At 63.9% G+C, this 18,855-nt stretch overlaps 9 protein-coding genes across 9 annotated transcripts in view; 5 read left to right on the forward strand and 4 right to left on the reverse strand.

Annotated features, from left to right (window-relative positions):
• The first annotated feature begins 343 nt into the window (after nt 1-343).
• Nucleotides 344-1,204, forward strand: AMSG_03124 (calmodulin). Its single transcript, XM_013905001.1, has one exon. It carries the CDS (start codon nt 392-394, stop codon nt 983-985), a length of 594 nt encoding a protein of 197 aa, XP_013760455.1. The 5' UTR covers nt 344-391; the 3' UTR covers nt 986-1,204.
• Nucleotides 1,205-1,798: 594 nt separating this feature from the next.
• Nucleotides 1,799-3,662, forward strand: AMSG_03125 (sulfotransferase). Its single transcript, XM_013905002.1, has one exon. It carries the CDS (start codon nt 1,820-1,822, stop codon nt 3,149-3,151), a length of 1,332 nt encoding a protein of 443 aa, XP_013760456.1. The 5' UTR covers nt 1,799-1,819; the 3' UTR covers nt 3,152-3,662.
• AMSG_03126 (uncharacterized protein) lies at nt 3,074-4,878 on the reverse strand (the record flags this gene model as incomplete). The annotated part of the gene is made up of 2 exons (XM_013905003.1): nt 3,074-4,556; nt 4,665-4,878. 2 exons carry the CDS (start codon nt 4,876-4,878, stop codon nt 3,460-3,462), a joined length of 1,311 nt encoding a protein of 436 aa, XP_013760457.1. The 3' UTR covers nt 3,074-3,459.
• Nucleotides 4,879-5,817: 939 nt separating this feature from the next.
• On the reverse strand, nt 5,818-8,279 carry AMSG_03127 (uncharacterized protein; the record flags this gene model as incomplete). The annotated part of the gene is made up of 3 exons (XM_013905004.1): nt 7,938-8,279; nt 6,798-7,845; nt 5,818-6,759 (listed from the first exon to the last, which is right to left on the reverse strand). The coding sequence occupies exons 1-3, from the start codon at nt 8,267-8,269 to the stop codon at nt 5,818-5,820; spliced, it is 2,322 nt and encodes a 773-aa protein (XP_013760458.1). The 5' UTR covers nt 8,270-8,279.
• Nucleotides 8,280-8,719: 440 nt separating this feature from the next.
• Nucleotides 8,720-10,019, reverse strand: AMSG_03128 (uncharacterized protein; the record flags this gene model as incomplete). The annotated part of the gene is made up of 2 exons (XM_013905005.1): nt 8,720-9,627; nt 9,876-10,019. Coding segments are annotated over 2 exons (1,052 nt in total), but the record flags the coding sequence as incomplete, so codon positions are not given.
• Nucleotides 10,020-10,816: 797 nt separating this feature from the next.
• Nucleotides 10,817-12,353, forward strand: AMSG_03129 (ribose-phosphate pyrophosphokinase; the record flags this gene model as incomplete). Its single annotated transcript, XM_013905006.1, has 2 exons — nt 10,817-10,941; nt 11,351-12,353. 2 exons carry the CDS (start codon nt 10,817-10,819, stop codon nt 12,351-12,353), a joined length of 1,128 nt encoding a protein of 375 aa, XP_013760460.1.
• A 129-nt stretch (nt 12,354-12,482) lies between these two features.
• On the forward strand, nt 12,483-13,472 carry AMSG_03130 (uncharacterized protein; the record flags this gene model as incomplete). Its single annotated transcript, XM_013905007.1, has 2 exons — nt 12,483-12,579; nt 12,793-13,472. The coding sequence occupies 2 exons, from the start codon at nt 12,483-12,485 to the stop codon at nt 13,470-13,472; spliced, it is 777 nt and encodes a 258-aa protein (XP_013760461.1).
• A 5-nt stretch (nt 13,473-13,477) lies between these two features.
• On the reverse strand, nt 13,478-18,176 carry AMSG_03131 (uncharacterized protein; the record flags this gene model as incomplete). The annotated part of the gene is made up of 2 exons (XM_013905008.1): nt 17,268-18,176; nt 13,478-17,208 (listed from the first exon to the last, which is right to left on the reverse strand). The coding sequence occupies exons 1-2, from the start codon at nt 18,160-18,162 to the stop codon at nt 13,478-13,480; spliced, it is 4,626 nt and encodes a 1,541-aa protein (XP_013760462.1). The 5' UTR covers nt 18,163-18,176.
• Nucleotides 18,177-18,690: 514 nt separating this feature from the next.
• The window catches only part of AMSG_03132 (uncharacterized protein), a 3,939-nt gene continuing 3,774 nt past the window's right edge, over nt 18,691-18,855 (forward strand). The window contains exon 1 of the mRNA XM_013905009.1: nt 18,691-18,828. Coding sequence (XP_013760463.1) covers nt 18,771-18,828 — 58 coding nt within the window. The 5' untranslated portion in view covers nt 18,691-18,770. The remainder of the gene's footprint in view (nt 18,829-18,855) is intronic.

Raw genomic sequence — 18,855 nt, forward strand, 5'->3', positions numbered from 1 at the left:
GACCCCTACCCTACTAGTCGTGTCCCCCGACCCCTACGTGCCCCCTCCCCCCCCCCCCTCCCCCCGGCTTGCGCCTCCCCCCCTCCCCGCTGCCCGCCCACCTATCACCAACGGAATCGTCATCGATCATCATCGCTGTGATGCCTCACATGATCTAAATCTCCTCTCCATCCCCCCCCCCTCCTTCCCCCCTTCCTCCCGGTCCTCCTGGTCCTCCCGGTCCTCCCCCTCTCAAGTCCGTCGTCGCACCACCGCCACCTGTTCCGCGCGCCTTCACCCCCCCCCTCACCCCCTCACCCCCCCCCTCCCCTATTGCCCACGGTACCCACACCTCACCCACACTCGCCACACCCACAACTACCACACATTACACACGTTCTGGACCAAGAGCATGTCGTCGCGACGGAGCTCGAACGCGTCGGGCAAGTCGGGCAAGTCGGGCAGGTCGGGCTTGCTCTCGCCGTCGGTAGTGGGCGGAGCAAGCGGGATGGGATCGAGGAGTTCTTTCGGAGGAAGCCAGTCGGCTGCATCGTCGTTGGCGATGGCTCTGACGGACGATCAGCTGGCACAGTTTGAAGACGCGTTCTCACTCATGGCCGACGCAAAGTCCAACGTCATCACCCACGATGGCTTGGCCTCGGTCTTTGACATGCTCGGCCTCGGCGCCAATGATGACGACATCGAGAACATGCTCAACGAGGTGGAGCCGTCAGGCTCGCAGCAACTCTCTTTTGATCAGTTCCTCACAATCATGTCCCGCTCGCTCGAGGACAAGAGCTCTGACGACATCCTCTACGCCTCCTTCCAGGTCTTTGACGTCGACGACTCGGGCACCATCAACCTCCAAGAGTTCCGTGGAGTGCTGGAGATGCTCGGCCAGCAGCTGACCGATGAAGAGTACATCCAGATCATCCGTGGCGCTGACACCGATGCCGACGGCACCATCGACTTTGAAGAGTACAAGCAGATGCTGAGTCAGGGCTGATCCGTCTCCTCGATCTCTCTCGCCCTCCTGTCCCCGCATGTGAACTCCAGCTGTTGCTGTCCGGCAGCCTGGAATCCATCAGATGGTTGAGTCTTTGCTCCCGTCCCAAGCGCCGCACTAGCTGTATCCGCCATGCCTGGTCCGCCGCCCAATGAGTCCATCTTCCTTCCCACGCCACCACCCTGCCACGCCACCACCCCGCCACGCCACCACCACGCCACGCCACTAACCCACCGATCCTCTCCCCGCTAACCGATCTCCCCTCTTCACTAAAGTCCGTACCTCACACGCCACCGGGTTGCCATCCCGTCCGCCTATCGCCTCTCGCCTCTCGCCTCTCGCCTGTCGCCTGTCGCCTGCCCCCCCCTCCCCCCCCTCCTCCTCCTCCACCACCTCGCTCCCACTCGCACAACACCTCACTCCACCCTCACCCCCCACCGCCCCTCCATGCCACCCACCATACAGACCCTCCTCCGGGTCATCCTCTTTGCTGCTGTCTCTGTGGCTGCTTACATGGCCATGAGCCAGACGGCGTCGTCAACGTCACCCACCAACCCTCCATCGCATCATCCGTCGCCCATGTCACACGCAAGACCTCATCCCATCCCGCCACCGGCACCCCCGCCACCATCGCCGCCATCGCCGCCATCCCCGCCATCCCCGCCATCGCCGCCATCGCCACCTCCTTTTCCGCCTCCGATCCACAACTACGTCGACGAGTTCAAGCTGCGGTTCCCTGCCGAGACCGAGGTATGGTCTCCGTCGTGGCGAGAGGTGCCTGCTCGGGCCATGGACGGCGGTCTGGCGGGTGATGATCATCGGGTGGAGGTGTGCATGCTGAATGAGTCGTGGACACACTGGCCGAGGTCGGCGCCCGAGCTGACTCGGCTGCCGGCGTGGTGCCGTGGTGGCTATTCCGATCCGGATCATCCCATGTGCTACTACATGCAGGGCTACGACGACATCTGCGCTCCCAGCTGGGTCATCATCGGTACGCTCAAGTCAGGCTCGACCTCGATGTACTCGTACCTGACCAAGCACCCGCAGGTTGAAGTCCGCGGGCCGATGCACGATAAGGCCAACGACGAGAGTGAGAACAAGGGCGCTCGCGGCGGCGGCGGCGGTCGCAAGGTCAAGCCGGTCAAGTTCAAAGAGGTCGGCTACTTTAGCCGGCCAGTCCTCAAGCCGCGGCACAAGCAGTACCTCTCGTTCTTTCCACGCATTTCGCCCACTGATGGGCGCTGCACCGGGGAGGGCACCGTCGGCTACTTTGCCGCGCCATGGGCGCCATACAACCTGCGCCGGCTGCTGCCCAATGCCAAGCTCATTCTCCTCCTCCGCAACCCGATCGACCGCTCGTACTCGCGCATCCACCACATTTTCCAGCTTTTCATGTCGCGAAAGACCCCAGAGCCGCGCAAGCCGGACGACGACAGCCCGCCGCCGCCGCCGCCAGCCTCGCCCATGTACGGCTTTGTCAAGGACAAGGCCGCGTTCATCGACGCCGCCACCTCAGTCGTCTTTGACATGGTTGCCAACGCCACCATGACCATCGTTCAGGACTGCCTTGCCGATGCCGCTCACCTCTCGTACTTTCACCTACGCGAGTGCTGGATGCACAAGCATGGCAGTGCGATGGGCGAGGTGACGTCCGCGCTCATCGAGCGGGTTAAGAAGGCTCAGGACCGCGAGGCCGGGCCCGAGGTCGAGCGGCCGATCACCCGCGCCGCCGTAGCCGACGCCATCGCCCGCGGCACGCCTATGCTCGAGGCCATCCTGCCGGCCATCAACAATGCGTTCAACGTCAAGACGCTCCAGCACTCGGTCTACTATCCGCAGCTCACCCATTGGCTCAAGGCCTTTCCCCGCCACCAACTGCTTGTCCTCCGCTCCGAGGCCTTCTATGCAGACACGTTCGCTACCATGGACCGTGTCACCGCCTTCCTCGGCCTCACACCGGTTGACTGGTCGCAGCTCATCTCGGGCGTCAAGTTCAACGTCCTCCGCGACGACTCGGGCATTATCACACTGGTGCAAGAGCCGGCAAAGGCCTCTTCATACAACGTCACGGCAAGCGTGCGCCAGCGGCTCGCCAATTTCTTTCGTCCGTACAACGCCATGCTCGCCGAACTGGTCGGCGACCCGGCCATGGCCGAGTGGGAGTAGCCACAGAAGCAAGGTCATGTCTCACGCAATGACAGCCTTGACGTACGAGTCACTGCGGATGAGGATGCCCCGCCGCTCGAGCTTGGTCACGTCGCTTGCCACAAGCAAGTCGTACAGCGAGTTGTCGAGGAGCACGTCGCCGACCTGGGCGCACTCCTCACCAAGATACCCGGCGGCGTCGGCGGCGGCGCCCACAGCATCACCCTCGGCTGCGAGCCGGAGAAACTGGCCGTGGGCCATGCCGATGCCGAGCCGGATCTTGTCATGAGTGGCTGTCTGACGCGCGTTGTACTCTTGCAGCGTGTCCATCATGTCGAGACAGGCGGCGACAGCGGCGTGTGGCGAGAAAAGACCGCCTTGAAATCGTCGCCTTGAGTCTGCAGGATGTCGCCGCCGTGCCGCCCAAAGATCGGTCGGAGTAGCGCCTGCATCTTGTAGATGAGCGAGAGAAAGTGGACAATGCCATGCGCCTTGACCGTTGCGGTAAAGCCCGACATGTCCGAGACAAACACCACTCCAGTCTCTTCGTACAGCTCGTGGACGTCGGACCGGATCTCGGCACGAGTCGCAGCCTCGCTACTCGCTAGATACGCACGGCACATGCTGCGAATCTCCGAGACCGGGCGGTTGTCGCCACTCTTGCTCTCGCCACGCGCTGCAGCCTTTGGCGCGCGCATGGCACCGATGCGCTCGGCCGACGCCTCCCAGTCGACCACGTGGTACTTGATCTTGACCTTGGAGACCTTGGTCGACTTGGCATGGGTGTGGGTCTTGAGTAGCAATTGTGGGACGACTGCGGCTGTCACGTCGGCACTCAGCAGAAGCGAGCCGTCCGAGCCCAGCTCCTCAGCGAGCTTGGAGGCCACGTTGACAGCATCGCCGTAGATGTCCGAGGGGAGAACGAGGCACTTGCCGCAAGTGATGCCCAAGCTCACAGCAATGCAATCTTCGCCAAGCTCAAGCCGCGCGTTGCGCTCGCGGATGTGTGCCATGGCGCGGACCGCAAACGACACCGCGCCCGCCGGGTGCTGGAAGGCCACAAAGACGAGACCAGCCTCAGCCTTGATCACCCGCCCGCCGTGCGCTGTAGCGGTCGCCGCCATCAGCTCGCGCATGGCAAAGACCAGCGCAAGCGCATGAACCGGGCCATGCGCCCGATTGATTTCTGCGAGACCGACCATGCGAACAAGGACCACCGCAACCTGGCTCTCGTGTTGCTTGGCAATGGTCTCCTCAACCCGCCGAACGCCGCTGCTATCACCGCGAGCAAGCGCCTCCAGCCGCCGCAAGCACAACGCCTCCAGCTCGCCCTCCTCATCCTTCTCCACCTCGGGCATAGCGCCATTCCCATCCACAGCCCAGTACATGCCATCCGGTCCACGACGGACCAGCGGCGGCGGCGACTCTGCCGAGCTGAGGTGATGACCCAGCCAATCCTGATCCCCATCACCACCGCGGTTGCCATCGACAGGGGCATGACCATGGTTGTCCCCATGGTCTTTCCCATCGTCACCGTCATCGCCATCGTCGCCATCGTCGCCATCGTCGCCATCGTCGCTACCGTTGTCGTCATCGTCATCGTCATCGTCATCGTCATCGTACTCGGACTCGTCCCACCTCTTCCCGCCCGACTCGGCCGAGACCGCATGCATGGCACCGTCGTCGCCAGGGGCTACCCCTGCAGGCTCGCTAGCCACGCGACCTTCTTTGGAGGAGCAGCAACCCATGGGTGGGTGGGGGTGGATGTGAGAGTGAGGTGCAGTGGGAGGTGGCCGAGGTGGCCGAGGTGGCCGGTTGGTGAGCGTAGTCGCAACGGACACTCGAGGTGGCAGACGGTCGGGGCAGGTGGTGGGGGAGACGGCGCGGCGGTTCAGCCGCTTTACGGTACGGAATACGGAATGGACATCTTTGTCCATCGCGCAAGCCGCGGCGCTCCGCGACGCTCCGCAGTCGTCGCAAAGTCCGTGGATTGTTGTAAAAGAGTAGTACAATGTGTTGATGGCTGCTGTGGCCACTGGTGGGCTGCAACAGAAAACAGTCGGCGATGCAGAGATGGACGCCGCACGCGGCGCAAAAGGTCCGCCGTCGCGATCGCTTACCATGAAGCTTCCGGAAGGCGAGGCAATCACATCGCAGAGCGGCTTGCTGGGGAGTGTGGCGATGATGACGAGCAGCCGCTGCAGAGGTGCGCTTCCGCTTGCGCGGCGGCGCGGAGCTGGAGGCGTCGGCGCTGGCGGCGAGCGCGTCGATGATAGCCACACGAGTCAAGGCGGGGCGTGGGCTCGTGTCGGCGTAGAGCGCGTACGCGTTGATGAGCGCGGCGTCCAAAATCCAGTACAGGATGGCGTGCCACCACTTGCGCAGCCACGCCGACCGGCAAGCTCGTCCGTCGCAAGAAGATCCACAACTGATGCTCTCCTTGTCCAACTCTGTCATGCTCTCCTTCCCGGTCGTCGGGGTCGTCAAAAACAAGCTCCACACCGTCCGCGCCCTCCTCCCGGATCGGCGCCGTACGGCACCTCGCGCGCCTCGCCCATGCTCCCAGGTCGGGCATCCTTCAGGCGGACGCCTGCGTGTCGGCCGCCATGATCGAGTTGTTCAATTTGAGACGTGCGACAACGCGTCCGAACGACCGTACCGCTAACGGCTAGTGAGTGTTTGGGCGGCTACGACGACGACTCGCGCCAAATGTCGGCTTGAGCGCCGGACCACTTGCGCTCGACGTCGTCAAAGGCGGTAGCGACTTCGCCGCCCCAGATCTCGTGCATGTCGTGGAAGTAGTACATCTCCTGGGCGAGCGAGTAGCGGGCGAACTCGACGGCGACGCCAAGGTCGATGACGGCCATCGAGTCGTTGGTGATGGCGCTGCGGAGCTTTTGCGGGCCAGTCTTGCCGCGGGCCTCCATGGAGGCGAGCTTGGCCTTGTTGGTCTCGAGGCGAGCGTTGACGTTGGCTTTGTCCTTCATCGGGGCGCGCGCAGCCTCAAAGGCCTTGAGCAGGCCGATGCAAAGCTGGTAGTGCTTCCACACGGCGTCGAGGACGCGGGTAAGCTCGTCCTGGGCGTGGTCAGTGAGCGCGGTAGTGAGCTCGCCGAGCATGCCGGCGGTGGTGGAGAGCGACGAGTTGAAAGGGATCGAGTCAAAGTCGGTCCGCTGCGTTGCTCGCGACGAGAGCGCGCCGCCGAGGGCGGCAAAGCCGGCGGCCAGCCCGTTGCGGTGGTCGACAATGTCAGTGAGCGCGTTGAGCTGGGCCTCGACATTGGAGGCGAGGATGGCCACCTCGGACTCGGCAGCCGAGAGCGCCGTGTCCGCGTCGTCGGCCACAAACGACGAGCCGGTCTGCCGGCAGGGATGGAAGTCCTTCTCGGTGTCCATGACCTTGAACAGCTTGCGCTGCTTCTCAAACCGCTTGGTGTCGAGCTCGCAGAGGAAGAGCCGCATCAGCGGAGCACCCTCGCCCTGCTGGAAAATGGGCCGCCGGAGCACGAGCTCCATAAACACTTCCAGCCGCCGGCACCGCTCGGCCACAAACTCCTCCTCGAACTTGCCCATTGCCTTCTTCTTGGGCAGCATCGGCACAATCCGGTACGGGAAGATGGTGAGCAGCTGCTCGTAGAACCAGAAAAGTCCGAGTACCGCCGCTCCACCGTGTGCGCCTTGGACTTGACCGTCAGCGAGTACACCGTGTGCTTCTTGAGCTTTCCAGCCTGCAGCTGCTGGACCTCGACCTTGACGTCGTCCGGCGCAAACACCGCCTTGTACGTCGACTCATCCGGCAGGTTGTGTCCGTACACTCGCGCCCTCGCACCCTCGCGCGACGCCGCCATCGCCGATGACGACGCCCCGCCGTCAAACTCGGGCGGTGGCACCTTCTCCGCGCCCACGCGGTCAAGCTCGTCCATATCCGGCTCGCGGCCCTGCTGCGAGAGCGAGCAGAGCTTGAGCGCGTTGACCACGGACCGCCGGTTGAGCCGAGAGCACCCGGCCTCGCGCCAGACCTGCGCCAGCGTCCCGCGTGTGATCCCAGTCGATTTGAGCAGATCCGTGAAGAGGTCGGCATCAACCCGCCCGCGCGACGTCACCGACTCGAACAGGTCATCGTACTCGTCCTCGTAGTCGACCGAGAAAATAAGCTCCGTGCGCCGCGTTGCACGCTCGCGCGACCGCGAAATGACGTCATCAAGCCGAGTCCGGGAATGAGACCGCGACCGCGACCGTGACCGCGATCGGGACCGCGACCGTGACCGCGACCGACCGCGATCCCGCCGCGCCGACCGCGACCGTGACCGCGACCGCGATCGTGACCGTGACCGTGACCGCGACCGCTCCTCGCCGTTGAGCCGTGGCAGCGGAATGTCGCCCGGGCGCGAGTGCTTGCGGAGCGTTGAGAGCGAGGCTGGCGGCGAGCGCTGCTCGAGTGCGATGAGCCGCAGGAGAGTGAAGAACCGCGAGCGGTCGTTGATGCCATCACCCTTGGTGTCTGACGCCGCCCACAGCTTCTTGAGTCGGGCCTTGGAGACGTTGGCGACGTCAAGAAAGTACTTGCCCAGCGCACGGTTCGAGACGGTCCCATCCGTGCCGGCCATGTCATCAAACAGCGCCTGGTAGGCGGCCGAATGGCGACCGAGCTCGGGATCGGACTCCTCGTCAGAAAAGAAAGGATCGTCCGGGCCGTCGCCGCGGCGAGAGCGCTCTCTTGCGGCGCGGCCGTTTGCCTTTGCCACCAAGTTTGTGCGGTCGGCCGAGTCAAAGGCGGTGGCGCGAGGCCTTCCATCTCCCTCACCGACATGTCGTCGAGCCGATGGAGAGAGGCCTCATCGCCAGCTTGAGCGAGGGCAATGAGGCGAAGAGCGAGGACAAAGCGCCGAGCCGGAATCGACTCTGCTGCGGCAGCCTCCTTCCACAGCGCACGCATGTCACTCCGCGAGAGCGAAGAAACATCATCCAGCAACTTGCCGACCTCTGCCATGGCCGTAGCTGCCTTTTCCAGCTCTGCCACCGGCGCAGACGGCGAGAGCGACTTGCTCTCGCTCCCTCCCACAGACTCCAGTAGAGCCACATAGGCATGGTGATACTTGGACGACGGGTAGAACCGTCCTCCAGGTCCAGATGAGGCCATTCTCCGTCAGTAGAGGTGAGTGAGTGAGTGAGTGTGGAGAGAGAGAGGAGGGGTGGTCAAGTCACGTGTGTAACCGGTGTGGTTGCGGTGCGTGTGTGCGGTGCGGTGGCTGCCGACGGCTCGCTTTCGCGTGACTGACCGACGACCGGCAACCGACGACCGGTAACTGACGACCGGCAGCCGACGACTGATGGTGGTCACTGGCTTGCTAGCAGCACACGATTCAGATTGGGCAACCGATAGCTGAATTTAACTTGCAATCGGCGACTGATGATGTTGAGTTGAGTGCGGTTGCTGGTGTGAGATTGGGGATGGATGGGCGTGTATCCTCCGGCCCGGCCCGTCATTGTATCGGCACGCTGTGCGCAATATGGCTGCACGCATGCTACTCGGCGGGTTGGGGGTACACCGTTGGATGAGGTAGCTACTTGCGGCAGCTGATCGCAGTTACTACTTGCGGCGGAGGAAGGTGTAGGTGAGGAGGCCGAGCGCGCCGAGGACAGTGACGCCGCCGGCGACAAACCACATCTGATCGGCCCAGGGCGTGGGCGGACGCGGTGCAGAGGCCGATGCAGACTGTTGGGTGACGCCGGGGAGGCACGGCGCGTCGAGGTCCGGAACCGGGATTGCGCCAGGATCGTCCTCGTCAAAGAGGACGAGGACCTCGGAGAACGAGGTGTCGTCGAACACGTTCTGGGCAAGGTTTGCCGGCGAGACGCCCGCGTTGTCGGCAAGGTCCTTTCGAGCGCCGGCGCGAAGGAGGAGAGCAGCGAGGACCGGCGAGTCCATCTGCGCCGCGTACCAGAGCGCGGTCCGTCCGTGGATGTCGCTGGCGTTGACGTCGGCGCCGGCGCGGAGCAGCGATTCGACGATCCGCGGCGCGAGGCCTTGGGTGGCGAGAATGACTGCCGTAGCCCCAGACGCGTCGAGTGACGACGCCCGCGCCTCGAGCGAGTAGCCACAGTCGATGTAGGCCTGGACGCCGTCGATGTTGCCGGCCTGCACGTCGGCGATGAACGCGGCCTCGGACTGCTTCATGCGGTCGTCGTGCGGCGAGTCGCCAAACTTGGCCAGCTTCTCCTTGGCCTTTTGCAGCAGCCGCGCCACGTCCTTGGACGGCGATGCCGACCCTGTCGCACCGTGGAGAGCGATGGCCTGCTCAAAGGCGGTCACCGCCTCGGCGTACCGCTCCATCCGCAGCAGGGCCTGTCCAGCGCGCACATGCGGGCGGTACCACTCTGACCGCAGCTCGGCCGCGCGCTTGGCGTCATCCAGCGCATCCTCGAGATGGTTTGTCTTCAGATTGCACATCGATCGGTTCGAGTACAGCACCGCCGCTTCGTCATTGATCTGGATTGCTATCTCAGAAAGGCCACGGGTGAGTCTGCAAACCGTAAATCCTCCCAGAGGAGAGCAACGTATCGCCTCAAGCGCATCACTAGCTTCAGGCGAGGGCCGTGCATGTTGATAGGCGTGTGGTGAAGCGAGCTGATACCGGCTGCGTGACAACGCTTCAACTTGGGCTGAGCGAGTTGCGCCAGCGGGCGACCGATGGCCGGCGTGGGCAAGGGCTGGCGATGGAGAGGAGGTTATGGATATGACGTACCTTCTGTGTACAGCTTCTTTGCTTCATAGTACTTGCCCTGCACATACAGCTCGCCAGCCTCGGTCTTGAGGCGGAGCGCGTCCCCGGTGAGGTCGGCGTCCAGCGGACGAGCCGTGGATGGGCTACGCGACGGCGACGGCATGTTGGTTAGTCGAGTGGTGGGCGCTGCGATTGGTGCTGGCGGCTCAATTGCGGGGCCCTCGCGAGCATAGCGTCCATCGTCAAGCCTGGTGTGGGTAGCAGGCTGTGATGAACGATGTGGCTCAGATGGGGTCATGATCGGGTGGGAATCGGTGGGTAAGGCCGGCAAGGGAGCACCTGGTGGTCACGATCCGGCCGAGTGGAGGTGGCTGGCTGGTCTAGACAAGCGCGTGCCAACAGGGTCGACATGGCAGTCCATGCTGCGGATGGTGCTCGCTGGGACGCGCCCGTGCTGCTGATTTGCCACCTGCGCCGAGGGCGCGCTTAACAATCTCGATCCGGCCGTCGGCGACGATGAGACCACCGCCATCGACGCTCTCCGCCCCGATGCATCCTTGTGGTCGTCTGGAGCCGCACGGTCCGAGTAGCTCGACATGAGCAACACGTCCATCCGCGAGCTCTCCGCCTCTATTCCAATGATGTCCTCGACAATGACCTCGTCCTGATGGCAGTCAACCCGAGCGTGTGGTGAGGTAGAGTACCAAGGATCTGAAAGTTTTTCATGGAGTGTCTTTCCCATGCCGGTCATCATTGCGGCATGGTCAACAAACGGCGGTTCACTGCGTGCGGGTGACTGGGTCGGAGAGACGGGGGGAGGGGGGGGCCGTGACCAGGACCACGAGCAGAACCAATCGGACGGGGGAAGGGCACCACCTTACTCTGGTCATCCCCCTCGCCCCCTCCACCCACATACACTACCAACCACTTTCCGCTCTGTGACAAGCGTACCATACCATACCATGTCCCTCCCTGCACCGCAAGGAAGTATCTGTCTAGTGGCTGGCTCGGCCATTCCCGACTTGGCTCAGGCCATTTCTGACTACATCAATGTCCCGCTGCTCGATTGTGTGGTGGGGCGCTTCAAGTACGTGGAGTGGACGAGGAATGGCATGGGGAGAGGGAAGGGGGGGGGGGGGGGGGGGATAGTGTGGGTTGATGCTGATGAACCACCGCACACGGGCTGCATACCTGCTGATCTGGACTACCGCACACGGGCTGCATACCTGCTGATCTGGACTACCGCACACGGGCTGCATACCTGCTGATCTGGACCACCGCACACGGGCTGCATACCTGCTGATCTGGACTACCGCACACGGGCTGCATACCTGATGATCTGGACCACCGCACACGGGCTGCATACCTGCTGATCTGGACCACCGCACACGGGCTGCATACTTGCTGATCTGGACCACCGCACGGGTTGCTTATTTGTTCGGCCACGGACCAACTTCATCACCACACTCACTCGCACACCTCTCTCTCTCTCTCAGTGACGGCGAGATCAGCATCGAGATCCGCGACAACGTGCGGAACAACCACGTGTTCATCATTCAGTCGACGTGCGCCAACGTCAACGACACGACGATCGAGCTGCTGCTGATGGCGCGGACGTTCGTGCGGGCCAATGCCCAGCAGATCACCGTCGTCATCCCGTACATTGGATACTCGCGGCAAGACACTGGTGCGACAAACAACGTGGCAACGGTGGCCGGCGCCGACGTGGTCATGCTCCTGCAGGCCGCAGGTGTCACAGACATCATCTCGCTCAACTTGCATTCGGACCAGATCGGCGGCTTCTTCTCTGGCTCGGTCGACAACCTCAAGCCATGGCTTGTTTTTGTCGAGCCCATCCTGAAGCTGGCGGTGTCCGAGATGGACGATGGTGCCGCCATCACCCTCGTCGCCCCGTCGGCCAAGGCCGTCCCGCGCGTCCAGGAGGTACGTGCCAAGCTCCTCGAGGCCGGTCTCGACACCAATCTCGCTGTCATCATTCGCGACGTGACCCCGCTCCAGTCCGTGCCCGACGCCAGCCTCACGGCCGAGGCCCTCATCCAGACCAAAGCCAAGCTCTCGCGGACCATGGTGGGCGAGGAGTACGTCGTTGACGCCCACTGCATCATGATCGACGACATCGCCTTCTCTGGCAACACTCTGTTTGGCACCGTCGAGTGCCTCGACGCTGCAGGCGCGCGCTCAGTCCGCGCCTTTGTTACCCACCCAGTCTTCTCCCAGCCAACTTGCATGGCTACCATCGCCGCCCTCGACCCGCTCGTTGCCCTCTACGTCACAGACTCGATCCCGCTCTCCTCCCGCGACGACGTGCCCGACAAGGTCCACGTCGTCACCACCGCAGAGATCTTTGGCGAGGCCATCATCCGCACTTACTCCTCCGAGGTCCTCCCCAACAATATCTCGTCCCGCGACATACTCGATCTCTCCTCATCTTCACTCACCGCCTCGCCGCGCCGTCGCCGCTTTCACCTCAACCAGTGACATGACCGGCAAATGCGAGGTTTTTCACTCGTTTGCGACAGCTCCGGTTTCGGCACGTGCATCCCTTGTGGTGGAGTCGTTCCCTTCCCCCGCTCCGTCACCCCCGCACACCACACTACAAACAATAACATGGCCGCATTCCTCCGCAAGGCTGCCAGCGTCCTTGACAAGGCTGAAGATGCTATCAAGCATGTTCTAGGGAAGGATGATGAGCCGCCAAAGCAGGGTACGCTGTCTTTACCCCCCCCACACACACACACACACAAACACACACCCGGGAAGTTCTCATTTTTGCTCCACTGCAATGATCCAGCTTCACCTCCTTCTCGAACCTGTTTTTCACTGTATTTCGCAGATACGGAGGGAGTTGGCTGCTCTGAACAATTTAATATGTTGGGGACCACAAGAACTCACCCACACTTGCTGCTGCCCTCGATAGACGTCGCCCAGCCGGCACCCGGATCTCCGGCGCCACCTCCCTACACCGGGCCCCCTGGCGCATCGCCGCCTGCCGCTACTGACTCGCGGCTCACATGCTGCTCCGACGATGTGCCGGCGGATTTCAACAAGCTCGGCTCGTGCTTCTCGTGCTCGGCGTGCAAGAACGTGTACCAGGTCTCCAAGAGCCGCCGTCGGTTCCACTGCAAGGTCTGCGATGACTTTGACTTTTGCCACACCTGCATCCATCGCATCCCGCACGATACCTCCCATGGCTTTGTCATGCTGAGCCCGGACAAGGCGTACCAGCTGCCGATCGTGTACCCGCCGGCAAACTTTGTCGATATGTCTGGTGTCGACGCTGCCTCGGCCTCGGCCTCGGCCGACGAGGTGACGTCGAGCCCGGGCATGGCCGGCTTTGACGCCTTCCTTGCCTCGGTCAAGGCCGAGTCATTCTCCAGCGGCAAGATCTCCAAGATCGAGATGGTGGCCAAGAACAACATGTTCAACGCAACGCAGGCCGGCCTCCTCCTTGACGCCATGGACTTTGACAAGGACAAGATCACCGTCGCTGTTCTGCTCTACCCGCAGCTGACCAACCAGGCCAACTTTTACCAGGTCCTCGACCACCTCGACTTTTCGTCGTCCAAGGACGAGGTCCGCAACCAGCTTGGACTGTAAACAACTCACCGCCGCGTTGCAGAAAGCCGCGCATTCTCCTCGTTGAGCATCTCGACTTCGGCACACAGCCTCCGCACACGATCCTTCCACTTGCCCACAATTTGCTCGGTCCGCGACGCGAGGGCGGTCTTGATCCGATCCACCTCACGCTCGTGCCGCACTTCGCGGGCGTCGAGCTCGTCCAGCCGCCGCCGGACTGCCGCCACCAGCTCGGAGCTGAGCTCGTGGCGCGCCCGAATGCCGAGCCACGAGCAGAGCTCGCGGGCCAGCGCGTCGACGTGCTCGCTCACCTCGGACGCCACCGCCGCCATCGTCGACGACGCATCCAGCTGCGCCTCGTCGAGCCGCAGCCGAGTGTACAGCTCCCGGATGTGTGCCCGCGCCACAGAGACGAGCGACGCGAGTCGGATCCCCATCTCGGGACTCACACCACCCGCCCGTGACAAGTCCGCCAACACACTCACGTCTTCGATTCCGAGCTCCTGAACCACCATCGAAACCATGTCCAGCAGGGCGGCAAACGCCGCCGACGCAGACGGCGGCGATGCGTGCCGGATTGGCGACGGTGACCGCAGCCGCGCGCTCGACGCCAGCCGCGCCTCAAAGGCCGCGGTGGCATCGGCAAGCCTTGCCTCGTGCTTGGCCTGAACACTTGCCAGCTTTTCATCAAAGTGTCTCTTCAGCTCGGTCTCTCGTTTGCGGGCATCGTCGAGCTCACTCTCGCTCCGAGCAGCTCGCCGCTTTGCCACCGCGGCCTCGTCGAGCGCAGCCTCGGCCGCCGCAGCCGCCCGCCGCGCCTCGCGCCGCGCGGCGTCCAGGGCCTCGCGACTCTCCGCTAGCTGACCTGATGTCGCGTCCAGTCGTACCTGCAGTGTCTCAGCCTCAGTCTGTGTTGCTGCCAGCGACTGCACCCTGGTCTGCGACTTTGCAAACCGCGCCTCGAGCTCCTCGCGGTCGGCCTCGGCCTGTGCAACAAGCTCCGATAGCTCAACTTGCGACAGCGATGCCGCTCGTGCAGCTTCGCGCAGCTCGCGGGCCTCGGCCTGTGCGTCTGCCACTTGCATTTCCAGCAGTGACCTCTCCGACGCGAGCTCCCGCCGCAGCGCGTCGAGCTCATCACGCGCCGTTCGCGCGGCGGCCTCGGCCGACTCGCGGCTCTTCGCCAGCTCGCCCGTCAACTCGAGCTCACGCTCTCGAGCGGTGGCCAAGCCAGAACGAAGTGACGCAATCTCATCGTTGAGTGTCTGCACCGTCTTGTTCGACTCGCGCACGTACTCAGAATGCTTGGCCTCGAGCGCGTCGGCCACCCGCTCGACCTGCGCCACCCGCTCAATCGCCGATGCTTCGCCTGCTGCGGCTGCAGCAGCCTTGGCTTTGGCGTCAGCTGCTGTCACCTCTGCTGCTTCCGCCGCAGCCTTGAACTCTTCTGCCTCGCGTCTTGCCGCTGCTGCTTTCGTCTTGGCCTCGGCTGCTGCAACCTCGGCCTCTCGCGCTCGAGTGATCGCCTGCGTCTCGGCCGCGCGTGCCGCCTCGGCCTCGGCCACCGCCGCTTCGGCTCGGGTGCTTGCTGCCGCAGCGTCCGACTGTGCCGCCGCCGCCACCACTGCCTCACTCTGGGCAACCTCTTCTGCCGCGCTCGCGGCGTTCCGCGCCACAACGCCAGCCTCTTCGGCGGCAGTCGCCCGCGCCTCGGCTTCCGACGCCCGTGCCTCGGCTTTCGACGCCCGCGCCTCGGCTTCCGACGCCCGCGCCTCAGCTCCATCCGCCCGCGTCTCAGCTTCCGCTGCCCGCGTCTCGGCTTTTGCCGCTCGCTCCTCGGCCTCCGCCGACTCAGCCTCGGCATCTGCTGCTCTTGCCTCGGCATCTGCTGCTCTTGCCTCGGCTGCAGTAGCAGTCTGACGGGCAGCGGCAGCGTCTGCCAGCGCCGCATCAAGTCGCGAACCCGCAGCGTCGGCACGGCCGCCAGCGCCATCAGCCCGGCTCTCAGCAGCGCGCGCACGCTCTTCAGTCTCGGCCAGCACACGCTCGAGGTTAGCCAAGGCGCGCTCGCTGCTCTCAAGCGTCGCGTTGACACCGCGCAGCTCGCCCTCGAGCTCGCGGATGCGATCGTTGCTCGCAGCAGCAGCCTGCCGGGCATCGGCAGCCAGGCCTCGGGCCTCGGCCAGCGCTGCGTCGGCGGCATCGGCCCGGGCCTCGGCCTTGGCCAGTGCCGCCTTGAGCTCGGCCACAGCCTCGCCGGTCGACTGGACAATGCTCACTTTTTCCCGCGAAAAGTTCTGCTCCAACGCCGCGAGCTCCGAGTTGGCCTTTTCCAGCACCGAGGCTAGCCGCGACCGCTCCAACTGGCCATCGTCAACCCGCGTCTTGAACGCCGCCAGCTCAGATTGTGTAGTACCAAGCTCGATCCGCAGCTCGTCGACCTTGGCTTGCAGCACATCGGCACGGGCACCAGCCGCGCGCCGCTCCGCATCAGCCTCGGTCACGCTGGCGTCGAGGCGGTCGCGCTCGGCGCTCAGCGCCTTGACCTCGGCCGCAAGTACCGCATTGCTCGTCCGCGTCTCAGCAAGAGCGGCGTCGACCTCGGTCGTCTTTTGACGGCTCGACTCGAGCTCAGCTTGCGCCGCCGCAAGTGCGTCGCTGGCCTCGGCTCGAGCACGCTCCAAATCGGCAAGCTCGTCGGCGAGCTCGTCCGCGAGCGCAGCAGCACTAGCAGCAGCCGCCGCTGCTGTCGCGCGCTCGGTTGCAAGCATGCCGGCGAGCTCCTTGATGGCGGCTTCGGCCTCGGCCTCAGCTTGCCTCACCTCGTCGGCAACGTCGGCACGGAGCGCATGGAGTGCATGCTGGAGCGGCTCAACCTGCAGCTCCAGGACCGAGGCAGCAGCACGGGCGATGCTGCCGGAGGCACTACGAGCCGAGTCGAGCGCAGTCATGGCATCGACACGGAGCGAGAGCAGGATGCGTGGGAGGTCTTCGAGCGTCGTCAGCTCGCCGAGCTCGTCATCGGTATCAAGAATACTGACCAGTGCGTCGACATGCTCGGCACAGTCAGCCAGAACGGTCGACGTCCGGGCGCTGGACGAGTTAGCGGCGGCCTGGGTTTGGAACAGCGAGTCCTCGAGCGCAGCAGCGTGTGCGCTCAGGTGCTGGTTCTCGTCGCGGAGCTCGTCCAGTCCCTGCAGTGTGGCATCGAGCTTTGATCGTACTTCCTTGTGCTGCTTGTCGAGCGCGCCGTAGAGGTTGGCAAGCGAGTCATAGTCGTCTGCCAGCTTGGCGTGCGCGCTCTTGAGCTCGGCCACGCTGTCGCGGGCTTCGCGCAGCTCGCGGTTCCTGGCGTCCAGTTGCTCAGCGGCGTCGGCACGACTCGCGTTGGCGGCCTCGGCTGCGGCGTGCGCAGCGTCGACTGCAGCCGTGAGCTCGGAGATGCGGGCATCGGCTGCGGCGGTGGCAGCCTCGAGGGCGCATCGAGCATCGTCTTGGACCTGGGTCACCAGCGCAGTCGTCTCCTCAATGCACTTGGCCTCAAGCGACGAAAGCTTGGACTCGAGGCGAGCCTGGTGGTCAGCGCGGGAGATGAACTGGGTCGTCGAGAGCGCCGAGAGCGTTTGCGAGAGCGCAACAAGCTGTGCTTGCTGCTCGCGCTGGGCCGCGCTCAACTGCTGAGTTTCTGGTGCAGTGGCAGAGAGCGATGACTTGACAGAGTTGAGCTGCTCCAAAAGAAGGGTGTGCGACTCGGCAACTTGTCCGGTGAGGCGGGCCTCGAGCTGCGAGACGAGCATGGACTCGTTCGCGCCGGACCGGCTGCGTCGAGCTGGACCTGCAAATGCGAGTTGGTCGACTCGAGGTCAGCGATTCGGCGGTCTAGGAGCGCGATGCGATCGGTGAGCATCCGCGACGACTGCGCGCCGTCGAGCCGCGCCTCGTCGAGCCGCGCCTGCAACCGCGCGTTCTGTGCACGGAGCGCCGAGTTCGACTCTTCTTCCTCCTCCTCCAACCGGATCAGCTGGGCAATTTTGTCCCCGAGTGCAGTGTACTTTGTCTGCAGTGCAGCGTGCGCTCCACGGGTCTCGTTGAGTTCGGCCTCGAGTGCTGCGATGCGGGCGCCCATGGCTGCGGTCTGTGCCACGGAAACTGGCGATTCGGCTGGCATCGGCTTGCTAGACCTGCCAGCGGCGTCTTCTAACGGCGAACCAACCGACGCCAGCGTGGCCGAAACCAGTGACTGCAGCTCAAGAGCCTGGACCTGCGTCGGATTGAGCCCGAGGTCAAGGCCCGATGCAAACGAGGCCGATGCGCCGAGCGCACGCGCGCCAGTCGCCTTGAGCGCGCTCAGTACATGTCGGAGAGTCTCATGCATCTGCCCGTGCTCTGCACTCAGTGCCTCGAGCTGGGCCGTTGCCGCCGCCGCCGCGGCTGCCTTCTCGTGCAAGTCTGCGGCCGAGGCGGTGTGCTCTGCGCGGAGCTCCGCCAGCTCATGCATCAAACTCTGGATGTACATCTCCTTCTCCGAGACCAGAGCCGAGCGAACCGACTGGACGACATAATCAGCAATGTGGCGAGCAGACTCTGCGTCTCCACGCATAGCATCAGCAACGCCATCGGAAGCCACCGCCACGCACGTCCGCTCCACCACGTCGGCCAGGGCCTCCAGCCTGGAGGCGTACTGAGTCTTGAGCTGAGTAAACCGCTGCATAAACTGGTCAGGTCCCATACCCCCCCCCTCCGCGAGCCCACCTCTCTCCATCTCGGCCCGCTTTCTGTATGCCTCGTCGGTCGGGTGTTGCCCTTCCCCGCACTGTCGCTCCTGCTCGCTGCCAGCGGCGGTTTGGCCCCAGCTGGTCGAGCGCGCCAAACTTGCCGCACCCGACAGCCGATGACCAGCCATCGGCCGGGAGTGACTGACACCAGTGGGATGAGGGGGTGACGTAGAGGGAAAGTTGGGTAGAAAGGGGGGGGGGGGAGGGGAGGGGAGGAGGAGTGAGAGGGAGGGATCGATAGCGTGGAGAAGGTAGGTGATGATCAACGCTGTGGTCGATTGATCAAAGGAGCATGGTGACGCACACATGGGAGTAACCCAATGTCCGATCAGACAGCATACGAAAGATCAAAGTATGGTTTGATATACGCTCGAGAGCAAAGAGGGAGGAGAGCATGCGTGGCCAGCTTGCTAAAAGCCAACCATTGACTGACCTGCCCAGCACAAGGGCCGAAACCACCAGCCGACAGCCGACAGCCGACAGCCGACAGCCGACCAGCAACCAACGTGAGGCACGGGCAGTTACTCGTCCCGACTCAACACACATGGCACTCATTAGCAAGAGCCGAGGATGGACGGTCGAGTCTACAGAGTCCAATGCGGGTATGGTTGCAAAAGGGGGGGGGGGCT

Source organism: Thecamonas trahens, assembly GCF_000142905.1.
Source record: "Thecamonas trahens ATCC 50062 unplaced genomic scaffold supercont1.11, whole genome shotgun sequence".
NCBI lineage: Eukaryota > Apusomonadida > Apusomonadidae > Thecamonas > Thecamonas trahens.